This window comes from Volvox carteri (assembly GCF_000143455.1).
Source record: "Volvox carteri f. nagariensis unplaced genomic scaffold VOLCAscaffold_25, whole genome shotgun sequence".
NCBI classification, from domain to species: Eukaryota; Viridiplantae; Chlorophyta; class Chlorophyceae; order Chlamydomonadales; family Volvocaceae; genus Volvox; species Volvox carteri.
In genome coordinates this window covers 1,094,095-1,112,985 of record NW_003307568.1, presented here as the reverse complement: position 1 = coordinate 1,112,985, position 18,891 = coordinate 1,094,095, and the positions used below count along the sequence as shown (strand labels likewise).

General features: G+C 56.9%; 2 protein-coding genes across 2 annotated transcripts in view; one reads left to right on the top strand and one right to left on the bottom strand.

The window, feature by feature from the left end:
• VOLCADRAFT_105217 (uncharacterized protein) overlaps positions 1-5,626 on the top strand; it is a gene marked incomplete at its 5' end in the record, with an annotated part of 8,940 nt that extends 3,314 nt beyond the window's left edge. The window contains 5 exons of the mRNA XM_002951760.1: positions 8-790; positions 1,351-1,456; positions 1,650-2,488; positions 2,786-3,267; positions 5,383-5,626. Coding sequence (XP_002951806.1) covers positions 8-790; positions 1,351-1,456; positions 1,650-2,488; positions 2,786-3,267; positions 5,383-5,485 — 2,313 coding nt within the window. The 3' untranslated portion in view covers positions 5,486-5,626. The remainder of the gene's footprint in view (positions 1-7; positions 791-1,350; positions 1,457-1,649; positions 2,489-2,785; positions 3,268-5,382) is intronic.
• A 354-nt stretch (positions 5,627-5,980) lies between these two features.
• VOLCADRAFT_81582 (uncharacterized protein) lies at positions 5,981-12,337 on the bottom strand (the record flags this gene model as incomplete). Its single annotated transcript, XM_002951667.1, has 13 exons — positions 12,270-12,337; positions 12,120-12,173; positions 11,641-11,764; positions 10,674-10,748; positions 10,063-10,230; positions 9,444-9,602; positions 8,903-9,031; positions 8,411-8,593; positions 7,881-8,030; positions 7,357-7,530; positions 6,942-7,118; positions 6,335-6,531; positions 5,981-6,104 (listed from the first exon to the last, which is right to left on the bottom strand). Exons 1-13 carry the CDS (start codon positions 12,287-12,289, stop codon positions 5,981-5,983), a joined length of 1,734 nt encoding a protein of 577 aa, XP_002951713.1. The 5' UTR covers positions 12,290-12,337.
• Between the last annotated feature and the right edge of the window lie 6,554 nt (positions 12,338-18,891).

Sequence of the window (18,891 nt, the reverse complement as noted above, 5' to 3'; positions counted from 1 at the left end):
CCTGCAGGACTACGCCCGGAGCATCTGGCCGGAACGTATCCTGTTGGAGCTACAGGCGGTACGGCAACAACCAGAGGACCGCATGGCGCAGCAACAGCAGCAGCAGCAGCAACAGGAGAAGATGCCACCTGCCGCTGTCGCGGGTGCCGCTACTGCGCCTGCATCCGGGCCTGGGGCTGCTACCAGGCTTGACGGCTCGGATAGAAGCGGCGGCGCCGCCGCTCTGGCCGCGGACTGGCGCGACGGCGGGCACGGGAGTGACGCTGTTGCAGCCTGGATTGACTTGCTGAACGAGGCACCTTACGGCCATAGGCGTGGCTGCAGTCGGAGGATTGCCAGTAATGGCAGCAGCAGCACCGATCGTGCAACCAGCGGTAGCCAGTACACGGAAAGTGGTGCCAGCGGGCATGCCGCCGCCACTGATGGCGGCGGATTATTAGACGGGACGGAGGGGGGCCGTACGGCAACACGAGAGACAAGCACAGAACGGAACTTGGTGGGCCGGCCCGGCGGGTTTTGCGGCACAGGGCCCAGCCAAGACGGCAGCGATATGCCGCAACAACGGACCTCAGAAGGTTGCGGGTTGCCCGTGCAACTTGAGCATCAGCGGACTCAGCTTTCCCCAGAGCAGGCGGTGGAGGAGCAGATACCCAGCGGGGGACCCGAGGTGCTGGCGGGGGCGGGGGGTAAGCAGGGCGGCGCGGGCGGAGACGACGTGATCAGCTTCTCCCACTTCCTGCCGCTGCAGGAGCTGCTGCCGGAGAAGCGCTACCTGACGTTTCCGAACCTGGTGGGGCCTTTACCCGCCACGAGTATTGCCTTTGCGGTCTTCGAAGAACGGCTATACGGTTATGGACTTAGGGGGATTGTGCATCATAAAGGAACCTTGAGCGATTAGGCCTCGTGATTACTGAGGTGTTAGTCGCGGATAGGGGGGGGAGGGAGCAGCAGCAACGTGGGGCGGGCGGAAAGCCGGTCGGCTCACTTTTTTTAAGTTAAATGTTACGTAGTACAGTCGTACACCGTGCGAATGTACGAGTGTACACTGCAGTAAAGGGTTATCTTCCTCATCGTCTGCCATCTCTTTCACACACAGGGGCCACCCATGAGGGAGTTCAGCGCAGCACGCAGCAGCAGCAGCTGAAAGCAGGGCAGTTAAAACCAGGGTGGTGTGCGGGGAGGAGGTAGCCGTGTGTGGAGCCCTCCTGGTGGAGAAGCTCCGGGAACCGTTGACTGCCTGCCGTACAGGTTACTATGTAGATCTGCCATGAACATGCCATGCAGCATCCCCAGCCCGCCCACCTCGCTCGCAGTTTCGCCAGGCAGCCCTCCCTCTCTGAACTCCCGCAGGCCAAAGCAGTGGGGTCCCGCTTCCTAGCGGAGCGGGTGCGGCGGCTGCGGCCCCATCTGCATCTGTTTGGCCATACCCACTTCGCCTGGGACGCTGTGCACGATGGTGGGTGCATCGAGTGCTTGTGACATTGCAATTCAGCTCTGGAGGGGCTCAGGATTTCCAGCTCAATTTCAAAGGAACAATGCGGTTTGAAGCATCATACTAAGATATTAGATGGGATGATTTCCTCACCCTTTGTGGCGGCGGCTTCCTGAAGTAAGTGGCTGGTGACGTTCATGGCTGACATGCGCCACAGGCATCCGCTTCGTGCAAGCGCCGCTGGCATATCCCTCGGAACGCCGTTTCCGATTGCGCTCCCTCGTCATGGCGGCGGCCGCCGCAGCCGAGTCGCCAGCAGCAGGGGAAGACGGCGTACGGGAAGGCGGCGGCGGTGGTGAGGAAGCCTGCACGGGTTCCGCTGCGGCAGCTGCAACCGTCAACGTGAGTACGGCACGGGCGGAGAATGCGGCAGTTACGCAAGGTGAGTTGTCCGCAGAAAGGGACGACAGGCTGAGGGACCTGCAAGGCCCGCCGCCATCAGCAGCCGCCACCGCTGCCGCTGGCACCGTCAACCACCCTCCGCATCCCCGGGACGAGCAGCTGCGGATTCAGGCCGCGGTGAACCTCCGTCGGCCGCAGAAGCAAAACATGGGCATAGCGACGGAGGTTGACAGGGCGGAGGATGGCGAGCAGCATCCGGGGCAGGCCCAGGGGCAGGGGCAGGGGCAGCCGGGGGAGGCCCGTTCACCCCCCTGGCCGTCCTGTGTTTCGGAGGGGGGAGACGTCAGCTGGTTGCCCCTGTGCATCTACCAAGCCGAGTACGTGGTACGACTGAGGAACCCGGAGATGGACCTGCGGGGTGTGGAGGGCAGCGGCGGCGGCGGAGGGGGGTTCGCGGCAGCAGTGCTGATGCTGCGGGACCTGCGAGGTGAGGAGGGCAACGGCGGCCGAAGTGCCGACGGCGAGTTTACAGCGTCTACGGCGGCGGTGTCGGGATCGGCGGTATCGGCAGCGCTGTTAGCGCTTGGCGGCGTCGAGGTACCCCCCGAGGTGGAGGTACTCGAGTGGCGCTCGCAGTGGTGTCCCGAGCAAGTGGTGAGCATGAGCGAGCCGTACAACCGGGACGTGTATGGTGGCGGCTTTCTCCCGCATGGGCGTCTTGTTGCACACCCGGGTACATCACGCAGGACGTTATGAACCCCCGCACGGACTTACATACATGCATGTGTCCTGAATTCCTAGCCCTCAAGGAAGTCCGGGTTCTGGACCCTGCCGGGCCCCTCCCCCCCAACAACGAGACACACACATACACACGCACACACTTCGCCGTGTGCATATTCCCGTGCCTACAAGACACTGACCCCCATGTCTGTCTGCCTTCCCGGACCACAGGCCATGTGGTCATCGTACTACAAACGCCATCCTAGGAGACCGCATGAGCTACAGCTGGCGCCTTGGGTAGCGGAGCGCTACAGCCGTCGCCTCCGCCGCAACATCGCCAAGCAGGTGACGCTGGGCCACGCGGACACGGCCCCGGCGGCGCCGCCGCCGCAGCTGCCACCATCACCGACGTTAGCACCCGCAACAGGATCGGCGGCAGAGGGAGACACGGCGGCCAACGGCAACGTCGGGGCATCGCCGGGTGCGAGTGACGGGGCTAGAGGAGGGACATGGTTGGGGAAGCCGACGAGAAAGGCTGCGTGTAAAGATGATAACGACGACGACGACGACAGCTGTCAAGATTGCGAAAGTGGCGGGCGGTGGGCAGGCTCAGAGGGTTGGGATCGCGACCTGGAGGTGGTGGCGGCTGCGGTGGGCGGCGTCGTATCCAACTCCCGCAGTAGCGCGACGGACGTAGAGGAGACGGAGCTCGAGTGAGCGACCCGCGGGTCGTTGTGTGGACACGTACTGTATCCTCCTCAAGCGGTGTCGGTCAGTTCGGCAGAGCCCTACTTGTGATCTAATCTATCGGAAAGAGCAGAGGGCCCACGATTCGATGTCGGGACGGCATCCGAGGAGTATTTTGTCCAAGGGTTAAATGTACAGCGCTGATAAGCCCAGAGAAGCCCAGTGAAGCCCAAAGAAAGGGTTTCAGCAGTCAAAGTAAAGAGATGTGTCGTTGCGCATACCTGCCCTAGCAACGGGTTTGTGGTTTTCAGCGTTGCACCCTGCGCAGTGAAGGCGAGGGCTCCGCCAGAAGGGTACTGCCACTTGCACACAGAGAGAGAGAGAGAGAGAGAGAGAGAGAGAGAGAGCGCCTTCGCAAGGGGGGGATGGGACGGAACCCGCGCCAGGGACTAAGGGAACGTGGTTTGGTACAGCGTGTGACAACGTGGCGGTATCAGATTTGACAGAAAACATGCGAAGTGGCGTAATCAGGTAGACACAGTACCAGACTGGCCTTGTGCACTGTACAGCATCCAACCGACACAACCGCTGTGCAAGCCGAGCGCAGAAAGCCTCAGTTTCCGCTATAAGCTATGCTTTTGCGAAAATCGATAAGAATAGTGGCCATAGCTACGGACGGAACGGGTGAGTACCAAGATCAGACCCTCCTAAACGACCGAAGCTTGGCAGTGAGGGCTTCACCCCGTTTGGGTGTTTCCGGTGGGGACCCGCGGCGGTGGGAGCGCAGTCGGGGGCAGGCTGTGGTGGCGCAGTCGGGGAATCGGTCGACATGACAACAGTCGCCTGCGAGGGGTGGGAAGACAAAGCAATTTTAAAACCACACGCTCCACAATGAAGGAGCGGTGCAGGAGGAAAACATTCTGGATGTGCTTTAGCATATCTTTTGATTTGTACGGCAAAAGTTGCCTGTATGACATTGGGGGGTTGGGGTTGCGGAACTCTTTGCGCGGAATCCTCGATAACCTCTAATAAGTAGACGTCTGACTGTAAAACTATGAGCTTTATTGGAAGGTTGATACCTAGTTACAGGGCCCACATCGTGAGCTTTCTGGGTGGCATTTGTCACATGGGGCATGTGCAAAAAAATGGTGAAGGATTGCTCAAGATGGATTCTGGCTGCAATCCGAAAAAGCAGCGTATACACAGTGTACGGATACTCGTCCTGCTGCGCCCGCTGCTGGAAGTGGGCCGGGGATGGCGGCGCGGTACTAACGAACTCGGCACAGAGGGCATGAGGGAGTGAGGAGCAGAAAAGAAACCGTGGACAGGCGGAAGGAAGCGCGAGAGAAGCCGTAGGGGATTTGCCAGGGCAGAGGGAGCTAGTTGCGAGGGAAACATCCCGAGAGGGGCCATCCGTAGCTCTGCACATGCCTTCAATGTTTTCAACATTTCCACGATGCTTAAATATTATGATCTTGTGGGATTTATACAGTTGCACGGCATGGTTCCAAGTCCCTACTCAAGGACTGTAACACAACCGGTTCGGGGTTCTTCCTGGGCCAGTAGGTCGAGCTGCATACCAGAGGCCGTTACAAGAAGGGCTCCGAAAAACATTAACTTCCCTGTCGTTGCAGTTGCAGTTGGGTCGTTGCACAAGTAGAATCCACCCTCTCCTCCGACATGAAGAGCGCCAAAGTTAGCCACTGGTCCATAATATCCATAGCGACTTACCGATCCGCAGTACTCGGGATCACACAGTCGCAAACCCTCTTCCCTGCTGCGACCTGGGCTTCCAAGTGCCTCAGGTCGCCACACATGCCCCGAACCCCAGCCCAGGGCAACTACTGCCCCGCCTATCCTACAGACACCCCACCGTCTACCCCGCCGTCTTTCAACGAGTTATCTCCCGACCGCGTCTTCAGGAGCTGGGATACGTCCCCAAGCCCGACAGCCCCACCGAGCGGTTCGAACCCGTCATCCGCCTACCTACCGTGCGAGGTACTTGTTCCCAACTACACGCACACTCAAATCGCTCATCCCCCCCCGGCAGTCAACTCGCATGTTCCTTACTCCACTCCGCTCGTCTGGTGTTGTTGTATATCTGCCCGGACATCAGCCCTCCTCCTCCCCCTCGCCTGCAGTCGCAAGAACCGCATACCCGTGTTGGTTCCCCCTTCCCCCATGTGCCCCGAACGGCGCCTCAACCCACTGCCAATCGGCTTAGGCACAAACGGCGCCTCCTAATTAGACACACGACACGATGCTCATCGCAACTCCACCAGTCACCTCTCGGCTTTGCAAGACGGACAGACAGACGATCAAGCAAGAGCCAGCTCATGGCGGTGGCTACACTGCTGCCGCCTCCATCCCTGGACCCCGTGGAGCACCGGACAGCAATCTTGCCCCCCGCCCCGTTCCGTCCCTCCGAGCCGCACGAGGACACACACGCAGCGGTAATGCTGGCACCACCAGGGGGGATCGTGGCAAGGTGCGAGGTGGACAACAAAAGGGTCACCATTCCGGGAAGGCCTCCAAAACTATTCACACACAGAAACACGCAACACACATTGAGGTAGCCGACACACCAAAACCGTCAATGGCGCCTTTCTCCTGCCCGCGCCGTCTTGCGCGCCACACAGCCTCGTGAACGCCTGGAGACCTTCGTAGTCCTTGCAGCTCGACCGTGGGGCGGCGCGGCGCTGACGGGATTGCGGGCCGTGCCGGTCAACACTGTACCGCTTAGTAGTCGTAGTCACCGCCGGCAGCCGGCGCCGCCGCCTTCTCCTTCTCCGGTATCTCTGTCACCACCACATCGGCCAACAGGAAGGTCTTGGCCACCGAGCAGGCGTTCTCCAATGAGCACCTGAAGGGAGAAGTGAAGTGTTGCGATGGACGCAGGCAGCAGTTTTGGATATGGGATCCAGCTCCCCAGGGGCACACTCTTCACCGCTGTGCCACGATGAACTGAAAATTAGATCGATTAGATATCTTAGCCTCTGAGCTCAAAGACACAAGTTATTCGACCTTAGACTCACTCACAGATTAGAGCTCAGGTATTATCCGAAAAACAACAGTGCCGCCGTGGAGTCGTACCTGACGACCTTGGTTGGGTCGATGATGCCGGCCTCCATGAGGTCCTCGTACTTGTCCGTGGCGGCGTTGTAGCCGTAGTAAGGCTGTTCGATATTGTCCATCACCCTCTGCATTACCACGCTGCCGTTGACACCGGCGTTGTTGGCAATGAGCTTGATGGGGTACGACAGCGCGCGCTTGATGATGTCCGCACCCATCTGGTTCCATTCCGGACGACCGCAGACGGACAAACAGACATACGCACGAGGGGAAAGGTTCAGAGGATTGATGCGTATGAATTATTGAGCACATTGTGCGGTCACGCACACACGAAAGGGTCGCCTTTCATAATTCTACGAGTGGAAGGATGCAAAAGGTCGCTATAGCGCAGGAAGTGTGTTTGCTGCAAAGTAACGACCATCAGCGTTGCCAACCGACAGCTTAACAGCAGCAACAACCTTAAGACGCCCTAACAACGCAACCGCCTCCAAATCTCCCTAAACACGCCCTACACCGCAGGACGACAGCCCTAACGAATTAGGCCGGTACCCCCCCACCCCGCCCCTCTCCTTTTATAATCACCCGCCTCTCATAATCATCCCCCCCTTACCCCCCCCCACACACATACCTTCTGCTCCTCATTCTCCAGCGCGGCCCGGATCTGGTCGACGTTCTGACTGAGTCGCAGCAGCGTGCAGCCACCCCCGATGACAACACCCTCTTCCACAGCCGCCTTGGTGGCATTGAGCGCGTCCTCCACTCGGAGCTTCTTCTCCTTCAGCTCGGTCTCAGTCTGGGCACCAACCTGCACCGCGGACGACGACACGCAACACCACCGCACAGGCACCAACATTATCACCGGCAGGTGTTAGCGTCAGCGGGATCACTCGCGGCAACAGCAAAATATGAGCAAGACGATTATTCGACGAAAACGATAAAATAAAACCCAAAAAAGGGATTATCCTGAATCTAATCAAAGGCAACGAATATAACGATATTGTTTAGCGCGGATCACGAGGATCAACGTGACATCTGCCGCACACCTGGATGATGGCGACACCGCCGCTGAGGCGAGCAATGCGCTCGTTGAGCTTCTCCCTCTCGTACTCCTGTTCCGTCTCCGCCACCAGATTGCGGATCTGCTTCACACGCGCCTCCACCTCCTTCTGCGTCCGACCGTCGCCCACAATGGTGCAGTGCTCTTTGGAGATGGACACCTGGCAGGGCAGGGGGTTCGGACAGGTGTATAGGTGGTTTCGAGGTGTCAAAATTATCATTATTATAGTATTGTAGACCACGAAACCACAAGACTAGATCCAGGTGGATGGACGAGCGGCAACAGCGGAAATCAATCCTCCGCCGTAACAGCTCCCCTCCAGAAGAGGCGCATCGAGTGGGGCCGCCACGTGTTGGTGAGACGGCCATACACCCACCCATTTCACGAGCTGCTGCAACCCATATCGGCATTCGAGTGACAACAAGCAGAGCCTGCCTGGTAGCCGAGTCCTCCTACAGAATGATGAACTCCCCATCCCCCCCTCAGTCCATGTCCCCGGGTGCCCCGCACCTTGGCCGCCACACCCAGCACCTCCTCAGTGGCCTTGTCCAAGGTGATACCCAGCTCGTCCTTCACAACCGTACCGCCAGTCAGGATGGCGATGTCCTCCAGGTATGAGGACTTGCGCTCTCCGAAACCAGGAGCCTTCACGGCGACCACCTGCGCGGGAACACAGCCGCAGCAACCGCAGCAGCGGCGTCAAAAACAGCCAAAGCTGCCGCAGTCGCCGCCACCACCACCACCGCCGCGCTCTCGTGGGTCAGCCGCGGGTCAGGAAACAAAGCCCCCGAGGGGGAGGAAAAGAGTCTCACGCAAGCACATTAGCGGACAAGTCGTCGGGAACAGGTAATGCATCAACAACACGTTAATGGCCTCATCACATTCCATCCTGGTGCCCGGTACTAACAAAAAGCTAGCACATTCAAAATGCCCGTTCCGTCGTACACTGCAGTACAGTGATGAAATTTTAGTCCGCACAAATGTAGTGCACACAGCTGCACAACAGAAACGCCCTCCTCCGCCCTCACCCCCCCACACACCTTGAGGGTGCCCCTCAGCTTGTTGACCACCAGGGTGGCCAGAGCCTCCTGCTCCACGTCCTCGGCCATCACAAGCAGGGGGTAGTTGCCGCGAATGGCGGACTCCAGGATGCCGATGATGTCGCGGGCGGTGGAGATCTTCTTGTCCACTAGAAGGATACGGCAGTTCTCGTACTCGCACAGCTGTGGGCACAACAGCGAACATGGTTGAAATGACACTTCGCACCATCATCATCATCTAGGGAATAGCAGCACCCGCCAAATAAGTTCAGACAACCCTTACAGCGCCCGAGATGGCTGCAGTAGCAGCACCGCATGCTGGTGCCGGTGGCCGTTAACCGCATTCCAGTATCCACCAGTCCCCAGCTCCGGGTCGTTTCCCTCCGGCCCATCGTGCCCCCGTTGCCGTGGTCGGCTACCACCAACCGATCAGCATGGCCGGGCGGTCAGCCCGCCGGGCCCCCAGTGCCAGTGACAGTGCCAGTGACCCACCATGCGCTCTGGGTCGGTGACGAAGTACGGCGAGTAGTAGCCGCGGTCGAACTGCATACCCTCCACCACCACCAAGTTGTCCTCCGCCGTCTTGGACTCCTCCATAGTCACGACGCCCTGGCGGCCAACCTGGGGACGGGAACGGTGTAAAGGGAGGTTAGGTGGGAGGACCGCTGGGTGAAAGGAACCGCAGCCGGACCGCTCCTGGCGGTCGGGAAGCACAAGCTGACTTTACCTGCCGTGACACTGGCGTTGAGCCCAGAGGAACGGGGTTGTTCAAATTCAACTTAGGACTGACAATGCCAGTACTATGGTCTGCTCAAATAGTCAAGCTAGCACTCATCGCCACCAAGATCCGTACAGGCCCCGCTAGCTCCCTAGATATGATATTTGCTAATACACGATGGGAACAGTTCCAACAGTTCGCCTACCAACACCAAAACATTACAGATCACATTCAAATGCAACAAGCAACAACAACTCGTGTAAATCTCCCCCCCCCCGGACCACCCCGCCTGACGACCTCCTCCACCCCGCGTACCTTAGCCATGGCGTCCGAAATGAGCTTGCCGATATCGGCGTTGTTGCCCGCGGACACTGCCGCCACGTTGGCCAGGTCCTTATCCGAGTTCACCTGGCTGGAGGCGGACCGGAGCTCCTTCACCAGCGCGGTGACGGTCTTCTCCATTCCGCGAGTCAGCTGTTGGGACCAGGGTGGACAGAGTGCGATGGAAGGGGAGGGAAAAGAGAGAAGGGTGAGATGTTGTCGTGGCTTTCAAATTAATTTGAGCCTAAGACACATGTAAGAGGGAAGGCAGAAGAACGTGAAGGTGGGTCAAGACGAAACACTGGCGAGTGAAACAGATACCGGGGATAGACGGGTCCAGTCCAGGAGAAGATTGATGCTGCGAGTATATTTATTGACCAGTAATGGCTGTAAAGATTGGGTATCCGAAAGGATGTCAGCTCGAGTAAGCCGCTGGCTTGCTGCGGAGCGGAAGAGGCTCAAGAGGCCGGTCTCCCCCAAGGGGAGGAGCAGCGGGGCTCAGGGACAGGGGGAGAAGCCTCCCCGGGGAAAGCAGCCTGAAACACCCTGCGCCTGCGCATTATCTAACCTCCGCCATCTAACCACCATACAACCGCCAACTAACTCCGCCCACCTGCACGGGGTTGGTTCCCGCCGCCACCACCTTCATTCCCTCCGCGATGAAGGCGGCGGACAGCACTGTGGCGGTGGTGGTGCCGTCTCCCGCCGTGTCGTTGGTGCGGGCCGCCGCCTGACGGACCAGCTTGGCGCCAATGTTCTCCACGGGGTCCTCCAGCTCCACCTGGTGGGCGGGGGGGAGGAGGGGGAGGAGGGGGGTCTGGGATGCCGGTGCACGAGGGCGATTGTGTATGATGTTGCAGTGCTGTGTGTAGGAGTCGCCGAGGGGATGCAGCACGACATTATAAAAATTGTGGTGTGTGTGTGTGTGTGTGTGTTGGTGTGATGAGGGAAATGGAATTATCATGCGGCGCAGTGAGCCTCCTCCCCCCACTGGTCACCTAGAGTGGCTCTCCCTCCACCCATCGACCCCGCCGACCCGGGGTACACTGGCTTCAGTGTCAGCATGCATGCATACATACATACATACATACTAGGAAGAACGCTTCTATAGCCCGCTCGCGATCTCTCCCTAGTCTCGCTCTCTCCCCGTCCCCACGTCACCACCCACCCCGCCTGAACACCGGCTCCCCAGCCCGCACCCCGTCCTCTCCTGAACCCCCGCACCTCACGGGCAATGGTGACACCATCATTGACGATCTTGGGCGAACCGAATTTGGACTCCAACACGACGTTGCGACCCTGAAGGCGGGGATGGCCGGGGGGTTGCCGGCGCCGAGGGCAGCGGCAGGGGTGCGGGGGACGGGAGCTGTTGCAAAGGATGTCGTGGGAAAGATGCGGAGTGCGGGACTTACAAAACCCGTAACATTATACCAGGTTTAATATCGATTTGGAAACCATGTGTCACCTGTGACAGCCCTGAACCCAACTGAGGTAGGGCTAATGCGCCGGAGCAGGATGGCAAAAGGACATGGAAGAGGTATCCAGGTCCCACCATGTACGGGTGACAACAACCACACCATTCCGCAATCAGGGGGGCTCTTCGCGCAGCTATGAGCGCATCTATCAAACCGTGAGGACAACCGACAGGCTGCAGCCAATACCTCACAGCTGCAAGGCCCCTGCTAACACTGGGAGGATGCGCACACACTTTTAGGTAGCACGAACTCTCGATTGCCCCGCAAACTCGCTAAGCCAGACGCTCAACCACACGACCGGTAACATCATCACCTGCGCCCACCCAGTCAGCAATCGCACTTGGATTCCATAGACAGACCCCTTCACACAGACTCTCTCCCCGTCAATTCATATCTCGAAATAGTAACCCCACTCAAAGAGACATCTGAGGAAACTCCGCGCGCCTCCACAACCACACTCTCTCCAGCCCACCAAGCAGCAGTCGTGCAGCGGCCAACAATCGGATGACGGAATGACAGCGCTTTTGTCTTCAATCCCTAATTATTACAATCATAATCTAAGCCCATTCAATGCTTTCCATTGAACTAAAACCATCAATATGACATTATAGAGTTTTTCCCCAGCCTCCACCGTGGACATAACAATGCCCTTAGCTGAGTCCCTTCCCTTAAGCCCAATAATGTGAGGAGAAGGAAAGGCAGCAAAAAGGAATTACCTTGGGACCAATCGTAACACCCACAACAGTGGCCAGCTTGTCGACACCAGCCTGCATGCGCTTCAGCGCCTCCATGTTCTTGTTGAAGTGCAGCTCCTTGGCGGCCCGCACAACAACGCTGCGCCTGTGAGCAGAGACACAAGTCAATTGAGGCGGTGCGGGAAATAGAACGCCACGCACGGGGGCTCAGCGTGCCGTAATGCAGTCGCAGCTGGGTTCTTGCGTGCGCCAGGAGCTGACTGCACGTGTCGGCATTGCAGCTATGACATTCCGAAATTAGTTCTGATCGACACGTTGTGTGGCTGCAAAAGTGTCTACTTGATTTTTGCGGCGGCAGCAGCACCCGACATTCACCATATCCACAAGTTCTGAGTACATACCCCGATGATGCCAGTGTGCCTCCATGAATGAATTATGGGAATGATATTCATACAAAACGGCACTGCCAATTTGCGGTGCGAAACACGAGTCTTAATTACCTGCCCCGGACGGCGCGAGGCGCCGACGTCTGGGCCTGACCGCCCACCAGCGACCTGAGCAAAGCAAATTTCAACGGTACCATCGGATTAGCACTGCGGTATCCAAACGAGTTTGTCTCAAGTTGCACGTCGACGGCGCGACTAACCCACCTCATCTGGGTGCCTGCCATTGCTGCTAGTGTTCGTTCAACAAATTTACAGGCGACACTGTAAACAGACGTTCAGTGGTGCAGACATCAGAGTGTTGCTGATCGACAAATAGACTCCGAAGCTCGGAAGCTCCAGGAGGGGGCCTGCTTTCGGGTTCTAGACGCGCTAGACTGTTCTCAACGGACGACGTCTTGCTGAAATGGTTGAAAATACTCAGTATGACATTAGCCCATGATAATACTAACAAAGCTCATGTAATGGATTTATGACACATCCAATTCCTTATCGGTAAACCTCAACGACCGATTTAGGAGAACACAATGCCATTCAAATTTAAGCCGGTCATCACGTTCAAGTTGGAGCTATTATGATTTCTTTGCCTTACGCTCATTTGGGGACTTAGGAAAGTGCTGGACTGTGCAAGATGTTCGCGGGATGGATAGTGCAGGCCGTCCATACGTAGTACATAACCCAGCCGTGCGGCGATATTCGGACCACAATCAATAGAGTTATCGTAATTCATGTACAATTTAAGCCCTGGTAAGTGTCGTTTGCCAGTGGGTCGAGGCCGGGTGTGGTATGGCAATATACCCAGGAAGAAGTGCTTCGATGCCCTGGTAACCAACTGCTGTAAGTGTGATTGCAAATCAGAGGTGCCGCACAAGTTCCCGTCCGCAGAGACTAGATACGAGTGCAGCTATGCTGTAGCTGTGGCAGTTCAGCCGGGCTGTCAACCCTTTATACTAGCTATAATCCATACTCCTGCGTGCACATACCTCAACCTCCGTATACTGCCCAAGGTGCCACATAGTAGTTCCAAGCCGACACTTGCAACTAACTTACGTTGCTTTATGCCGTACACGGCAGATGGCCCGCGAGTTGTTACCTATGCATGGAATTTTGCAAGTCTTACAACTCAGTTTGTACACGAAACAAATATAGGGTTAGCTTTCCCGCTTTCTGCTAAGGCCGAGGGTAGCGGTGGACCTTGCGTTTCGTCAAATATCAGCATAGCAAGCGTCAAATAAAGGCTTAGATATAAACTTACCGTCCTGGTGGTAACAGATGTCGCATCGATTTTGTGGCCACCTTTCGTTAGGGCCGAACAGACAATTTCCGACATCGATACCTTCATTTCGTTACAAAGCCCTAAATCGGAAGCGGATAGTTTGCTGGGCCTTTGTAGGCGATGGAAATGGTCTTACTGGCTCGAACGGGTAATTTGGGTCGACGCACAAGCCTATGCAACACCGCCCTGGATTGCGCCTAACCGTCACGGCCGACGATGGTGCAGGCACGCGGGCCTACCGTTGTCCATGTTCACTCCATATAAACAGTTACCACCTGAAGGACAGGTGAGACCCCAAGAATTGGGGTGAGGTAGTCAACCTAAAGTGTGGAGCCAGATTCCCCCGCACAGTTAGGCCATAGCCCGGCCAGCATGGCTTTCGGCCTGCATACTCACGCCGTATCCAGGAGTCAAGCATGGCCGTGACCCCACCTGGAGAGGGGTACCGCTGTATCTGCGGGATTGCACCTTTCATTGTCGTAATGTTGGTTCATGTCAATGATGGAATTCCCCGACCATGTACGGCTCTCCTTGTGTGCGCAGATGGTTCCCGCCTCAGATGCCGCCTGCGATCCAACCGTTCAGAATTGCAAGGTGCGTAAGGAAAGAGCGAGCGGGCAACTAGCGGGAAAGAAGACGTAGGGAGGGACGGGACGCAAGGTGCTGTAATTTCTGCACGGCTCTGCATGTAAGTATGCCACGCACGCCTTACGACCTGAAGCTCTCATACCCGGGGAGCCGCAGCTGTCGAGTATGCGGCCGCCAAGCTTCACAGAGGCCTGGCTCCCGACCTGCGAGCTTCATCCTATCAGGGTTTGCCCACCTCCCCTCCAGTTTATGGCGTGTCTTATGCACCCTTAACCGAAAAGAGGTTCATTCACGCACTATCGTGCTGCGTGTGTCTTTGCCTTTGCCCCTTGACTTCGCATCGTCTCATCTTTGCCTCATCTCGCCTCGTGACACCTTCTCGGCCCTTCTTGCCCGTCACACGCCGTAGACCCTGATATACACCTACGAGAGCCAATGCATGAGCTGCAGCGGCACAGGGTTCGTGAAGAGTCACGCCAATGGTCGACGTGCAAGTCTGTGCACCTGCTTGCTGTGCCATGGCCTAGGTGCGTTGCGTGGCTGGCGAGGATGATGATGATGTTGATGTTGTTGTTGTTGTTGTTGTTGTTGATGATGATGATGATGATGATGTTGATGTTGATGTTGATGTTGATGTTGATGTTGATGTTGATGTTGATGTTGATGTTGATGTTGTTACAGGGTGATTAAGCTTCACCAGTGGCCTCCTTCCCGAGGCAGTTCCCTGCTCTCCCCTGCTAGAGGGGCACCCTAAGCCATTCACCCCATCCGACTTCAGAATGTACTCTTTGAGTTTGGCAACTCACCACCGGCATCCATCCAAATCTAGCGGATCAACGGCGCGTCAACTTAGTTCCTGGTCAGCTCGCGAGTTGATTTTATCACGTCCTACACCGTCCACAAGATGGGGGGCCACCTCCCATTTCATCACCTCTCAAACACCCCGAGAGGTCGGCAGGCGGATTTGAACCCGGACGCGCCGGGAGCAGAAGCCAGGCCTTAACCTCTGCCACTCGCCTGCCTATGTTGATGATGTTGATGATGTTGCGGCGCACCTTGCATTATGAGGACATATAACGGTCTTCCACCCCCCCAAACATCCATTCGCCCAACAGACACACGGCTGCTCTGAGTGTTCCCCCTTTGTCGTGGTTCGTCTTTCCCCCTTTGTCGCCGTCACCGCATCAAGCTCTCGTCCTCTTGTTGCTGTGGATCCCCCCTGGTGGCTGTAAGACACGGCACCGAGCCCTCTTAGCTACTACCTTACCCCGCTCTCCCACCCGCACCCGCACCCCACCAGGGTACGTGCGCCGCACCACCTCTCGCTTCGTGCCGGAGATGGGGGACCCCGAGGGCATCTTCACGATGGCGCGTCCGGAGCATGAGCCAGATCCCGGGCCCGCACGAAACAAAGGCAAGGCCGACAGCCATTGAAGCCATTCCTAAGTGCTAGAGCTGGACTTCAGAGCTGGGGCCCATATATGTCCCGCATGTGCGTGGACGTATGATCATTCATCGGCAACAACTACACGCCGTTTATGCTCGTGCCGGTGCCAGCGGCGGCGGCTTGAGCGGCAGCAATGGCAGGAGCAGCACACCGCTACCATGCACGTAGGTGCCGCAGAAATGTCACACATTTGGTCGGGACTTCGGAGGTAGAGACTGGTGACTTCAGGTGCAGCTTTCCATTGATGCTGGTGTAGGATAGCAGGGGCTCAGGAAGAATTTAGATTTGTGGCCCAGTTGTGTGTGTGTGTGTGGTTTAGTCGGGGTGGAGCGAGGTGCTGGGAGGGCGTGTGGTACGGCTGCGATGGCTGGCGAGAACTGCAGACCATATTGGTTCTGGCTCTTCATCTGTTGATCGGTAGGCACCGTCCCAAGTAGATGTGGGGGTGAGGGCGCGCGGCATGTGTGCGGGTTGCGATACTGTGGGAGTGTTAGTATTTCGCGTTTGTACAATGTGCTGGGGTGATGCGTGTTGCGGAGTGTTCAGTCAATTTACATTATCTTCAAAGTTGCGGAGTGTTCAAGGTTTAATTATATTGCGTTTCATGTGATCTTCGTGCGGAGTTCGTGGTGTGTCGTGTCATCTCAGCTTCTTGTCAAGTGCTGTGCTCATCAGGCAACCGCACTCAGGTGCACCTCCGTCGTGCAGCCGTGGCGGTGTGGGGCGTGGATACCACGCTCGCTCCCACACGTGCGGGGACACGGGACTCTCGTGGAAAACGTTTTCTCGAAGGCAAGCTCTTGAAGAAGGCTTGAACAATAGGGTACATTGCAATGCAGAGCTTGCAAGGTGATGCTAGGATCTGTAAGGCGACACCCCCCCCTGATCTGAAGGGACTGTCGGGGAACCATATGCGTCTACATGTACATACATATGGATTAGGGTGCCCCCCTCGCAGGGGAGAGCAGGGAACTGCCTCGGGAAAGGGGGCCGCTGGTGAAGCTATACCACCCTGTAACAACATACATACATATGCTTATAAAGCCGACCCGTAGGCCAAAACAAGCTCAGGAAACAACAAATTCCGCCAACGCCAATGCACGACATGTGCCTTCCGCATGGGGGGGTTCTCTCGCATGTAGATGGCTGTGACAGCGGTGGGACACAGTCGGTTGGTGAGACACTCTCGCTTAAGGTTGCCCCTGTCGGACACAGTCCACTCTTCAGCGTGTTATCATGCCTTCCGAAATGCGCGTGTGCCGCGATGTCATTGGCCACGCACGAAAACAGGCGACGTCGGGGCGGTGGCCAGACCGCCACCATTATAACCATCGCCGCCTTCACCGCTCGAATCATGCTACGCCCACGGGACGGACACTGACCACTATCACAGCCTACACCATTATCAACACCACTAGCAGCACATGAGCCCATCTGCACATGAGCCCATCTGCACGTGGACGATCTGACTTGACCTGACCCGCCAGGAGGGGGGCCCTGGGAGCTTCGTTCTATAAAGGAAGCTCCACCGGGAGGGGACGCAGAGGCCCGGGAGGGGAGCCTTGCGCGCGTGCGTGCCCCCACCGTCTAGGGTTTGGTTGTTATTACAGGGTCGATGGGTGTGTCCGGTGTGCTGCTAGAATGACAAATAGCCCTCGGTGCTCGGTCAGGGTGTGTCTTGAATGCGCGTGCGTTCGTGTATTTTTCAACTTGCTGTGCCACGTGAGCAACGTCCTGATGCGATGCAACTTGCAGCTTTGCTTAAGGGGAAGTACCATTATCCAGGCGCCCGTGATGAGGTCGTGTGCTTATTAGTCATGGCGTGTAGGTCGCGATGCTTGAACTGTCTGTCTCAAGCATTGACATACCAGGCCGGGTAGTAACTGCAAACCTACTGCGGACCGAGGCAGATCTCGGTATGCTGTTTACGTCAGCTCGCACGTCGTCAAGTAGCAGTCCAAACGTTCGGGATGCGGTAAAATCTTAGATAAGGCATTGCCGTTCATAGCATAGCCGTAAGGTTGGCCATGAGATTGGTCTTGCGAAGGACCTGAAATACTAAGCTGCTATGCGGGATGGTTGTGTCCCTGCGGAGATTCAGACCGGGGAAGGTCCGCGGTTCACCGTGATTAGGTTCAGGAATACTGACAGCCACGGAACCACATGTCCAACCTAGCATGAGCGGTGTGGCCGGTAGCGGTGTGGCTAACTGGCAAAGCATATAGGACCGAATTCAATGCTGCAAGAAGGGTCGAGCACGATATGGGATGAGTGACGTATTGGAGACCCGCACGCTTTGCGATGAGGATGCCAGTGAGTATTTCAATTCATCACCATGCGCAAGGCAAAGGCCCAAACACAGTTGTGGGCCATTTACTGCGCCGCAACGGCCACATCGTCTCGGACTCCCAACTTAACAGCTCTACAAGTGCTCCACTCCACACAAAATACAAGAAAACAAGCAAATTACACATGTATTACCAACCGAAAACACCCGTGACGACGGGACATCCAGATGAACAAACGCCAGTGGCACCTCTAAGAGGCCTCCATCCCTGAAATCATCTCCTCCACCGTAGCGCAGCGAAACGCCCGTCCTGCCCGGTCCTCGGAAGAGGAGCGACAAAATGGCGCCAGTCAGTACCCCAGGCGCAATGCCAGAAAGGTCTTGGCACTGCAGCCAAGCCCTCTGGATGCGTTGCGAGAGTACAGCAAGACAGCCTCCACACAAACAAACTCGCACCGATTAACTTGCTTCCCCTGAGCGCGCTGACCAGCTAAGTCCATGAAACGCAAAAGCCCGTTGCGTCACCCTTACCATTGAACTCCCTGCAGCCAGTACCAGCACTCTTCCACCCTTGCAGCACAGCACACCAGCCAGCAGCCCAGGCCACATCAAAGAAAATCTTCAAAAGGAAAATCTCAAACAAAGCATCGAGCCGACTACCTTGATCCCAGCGCCCCGTCTTTCCAAGCAACACACAGCAGTCTGCGACCCCTCGTTGGCGTCCCCCCGTCAGCGACGCGACGTCACGCAAAACAATCTGGAGACACTGGTGACACGGGCATGGCGCATTTATTGTTTCAGCCCGCCTCGCAAGCCGCAATATCGGGCCTCTCGGTGCGAAGACGGTCCAGCCCGCAATCCCAAAATTGCAAACGACCCGCAACCATTACCGCAGGAGAACCAATGGCTTTTGCATTCCACAATGCCCAGAAACTACCTGATAACTTGACAGAGGTTAACGCATTCAGGGCCAGCCAGGTAGACAGCACTGTAACAACAGCAGCAGGTTTAAGGAACTGAGCACTCCTTTGGCGTCAAGCCAAGCAACAAGGCGACCAAGTCGGAGACAGTGCATCCAAGTCTAGATGAACAAAACACGCACATATCGAGGCCGACGATCAATGCGGTGGCGAACGCACAGGATACCGACACACGCGTGAAATACTCAAGACGTTGCTGGATACACGCCAGATGCGACGCACCTGGTAAGATGACAGCTTTCTTTAGATAG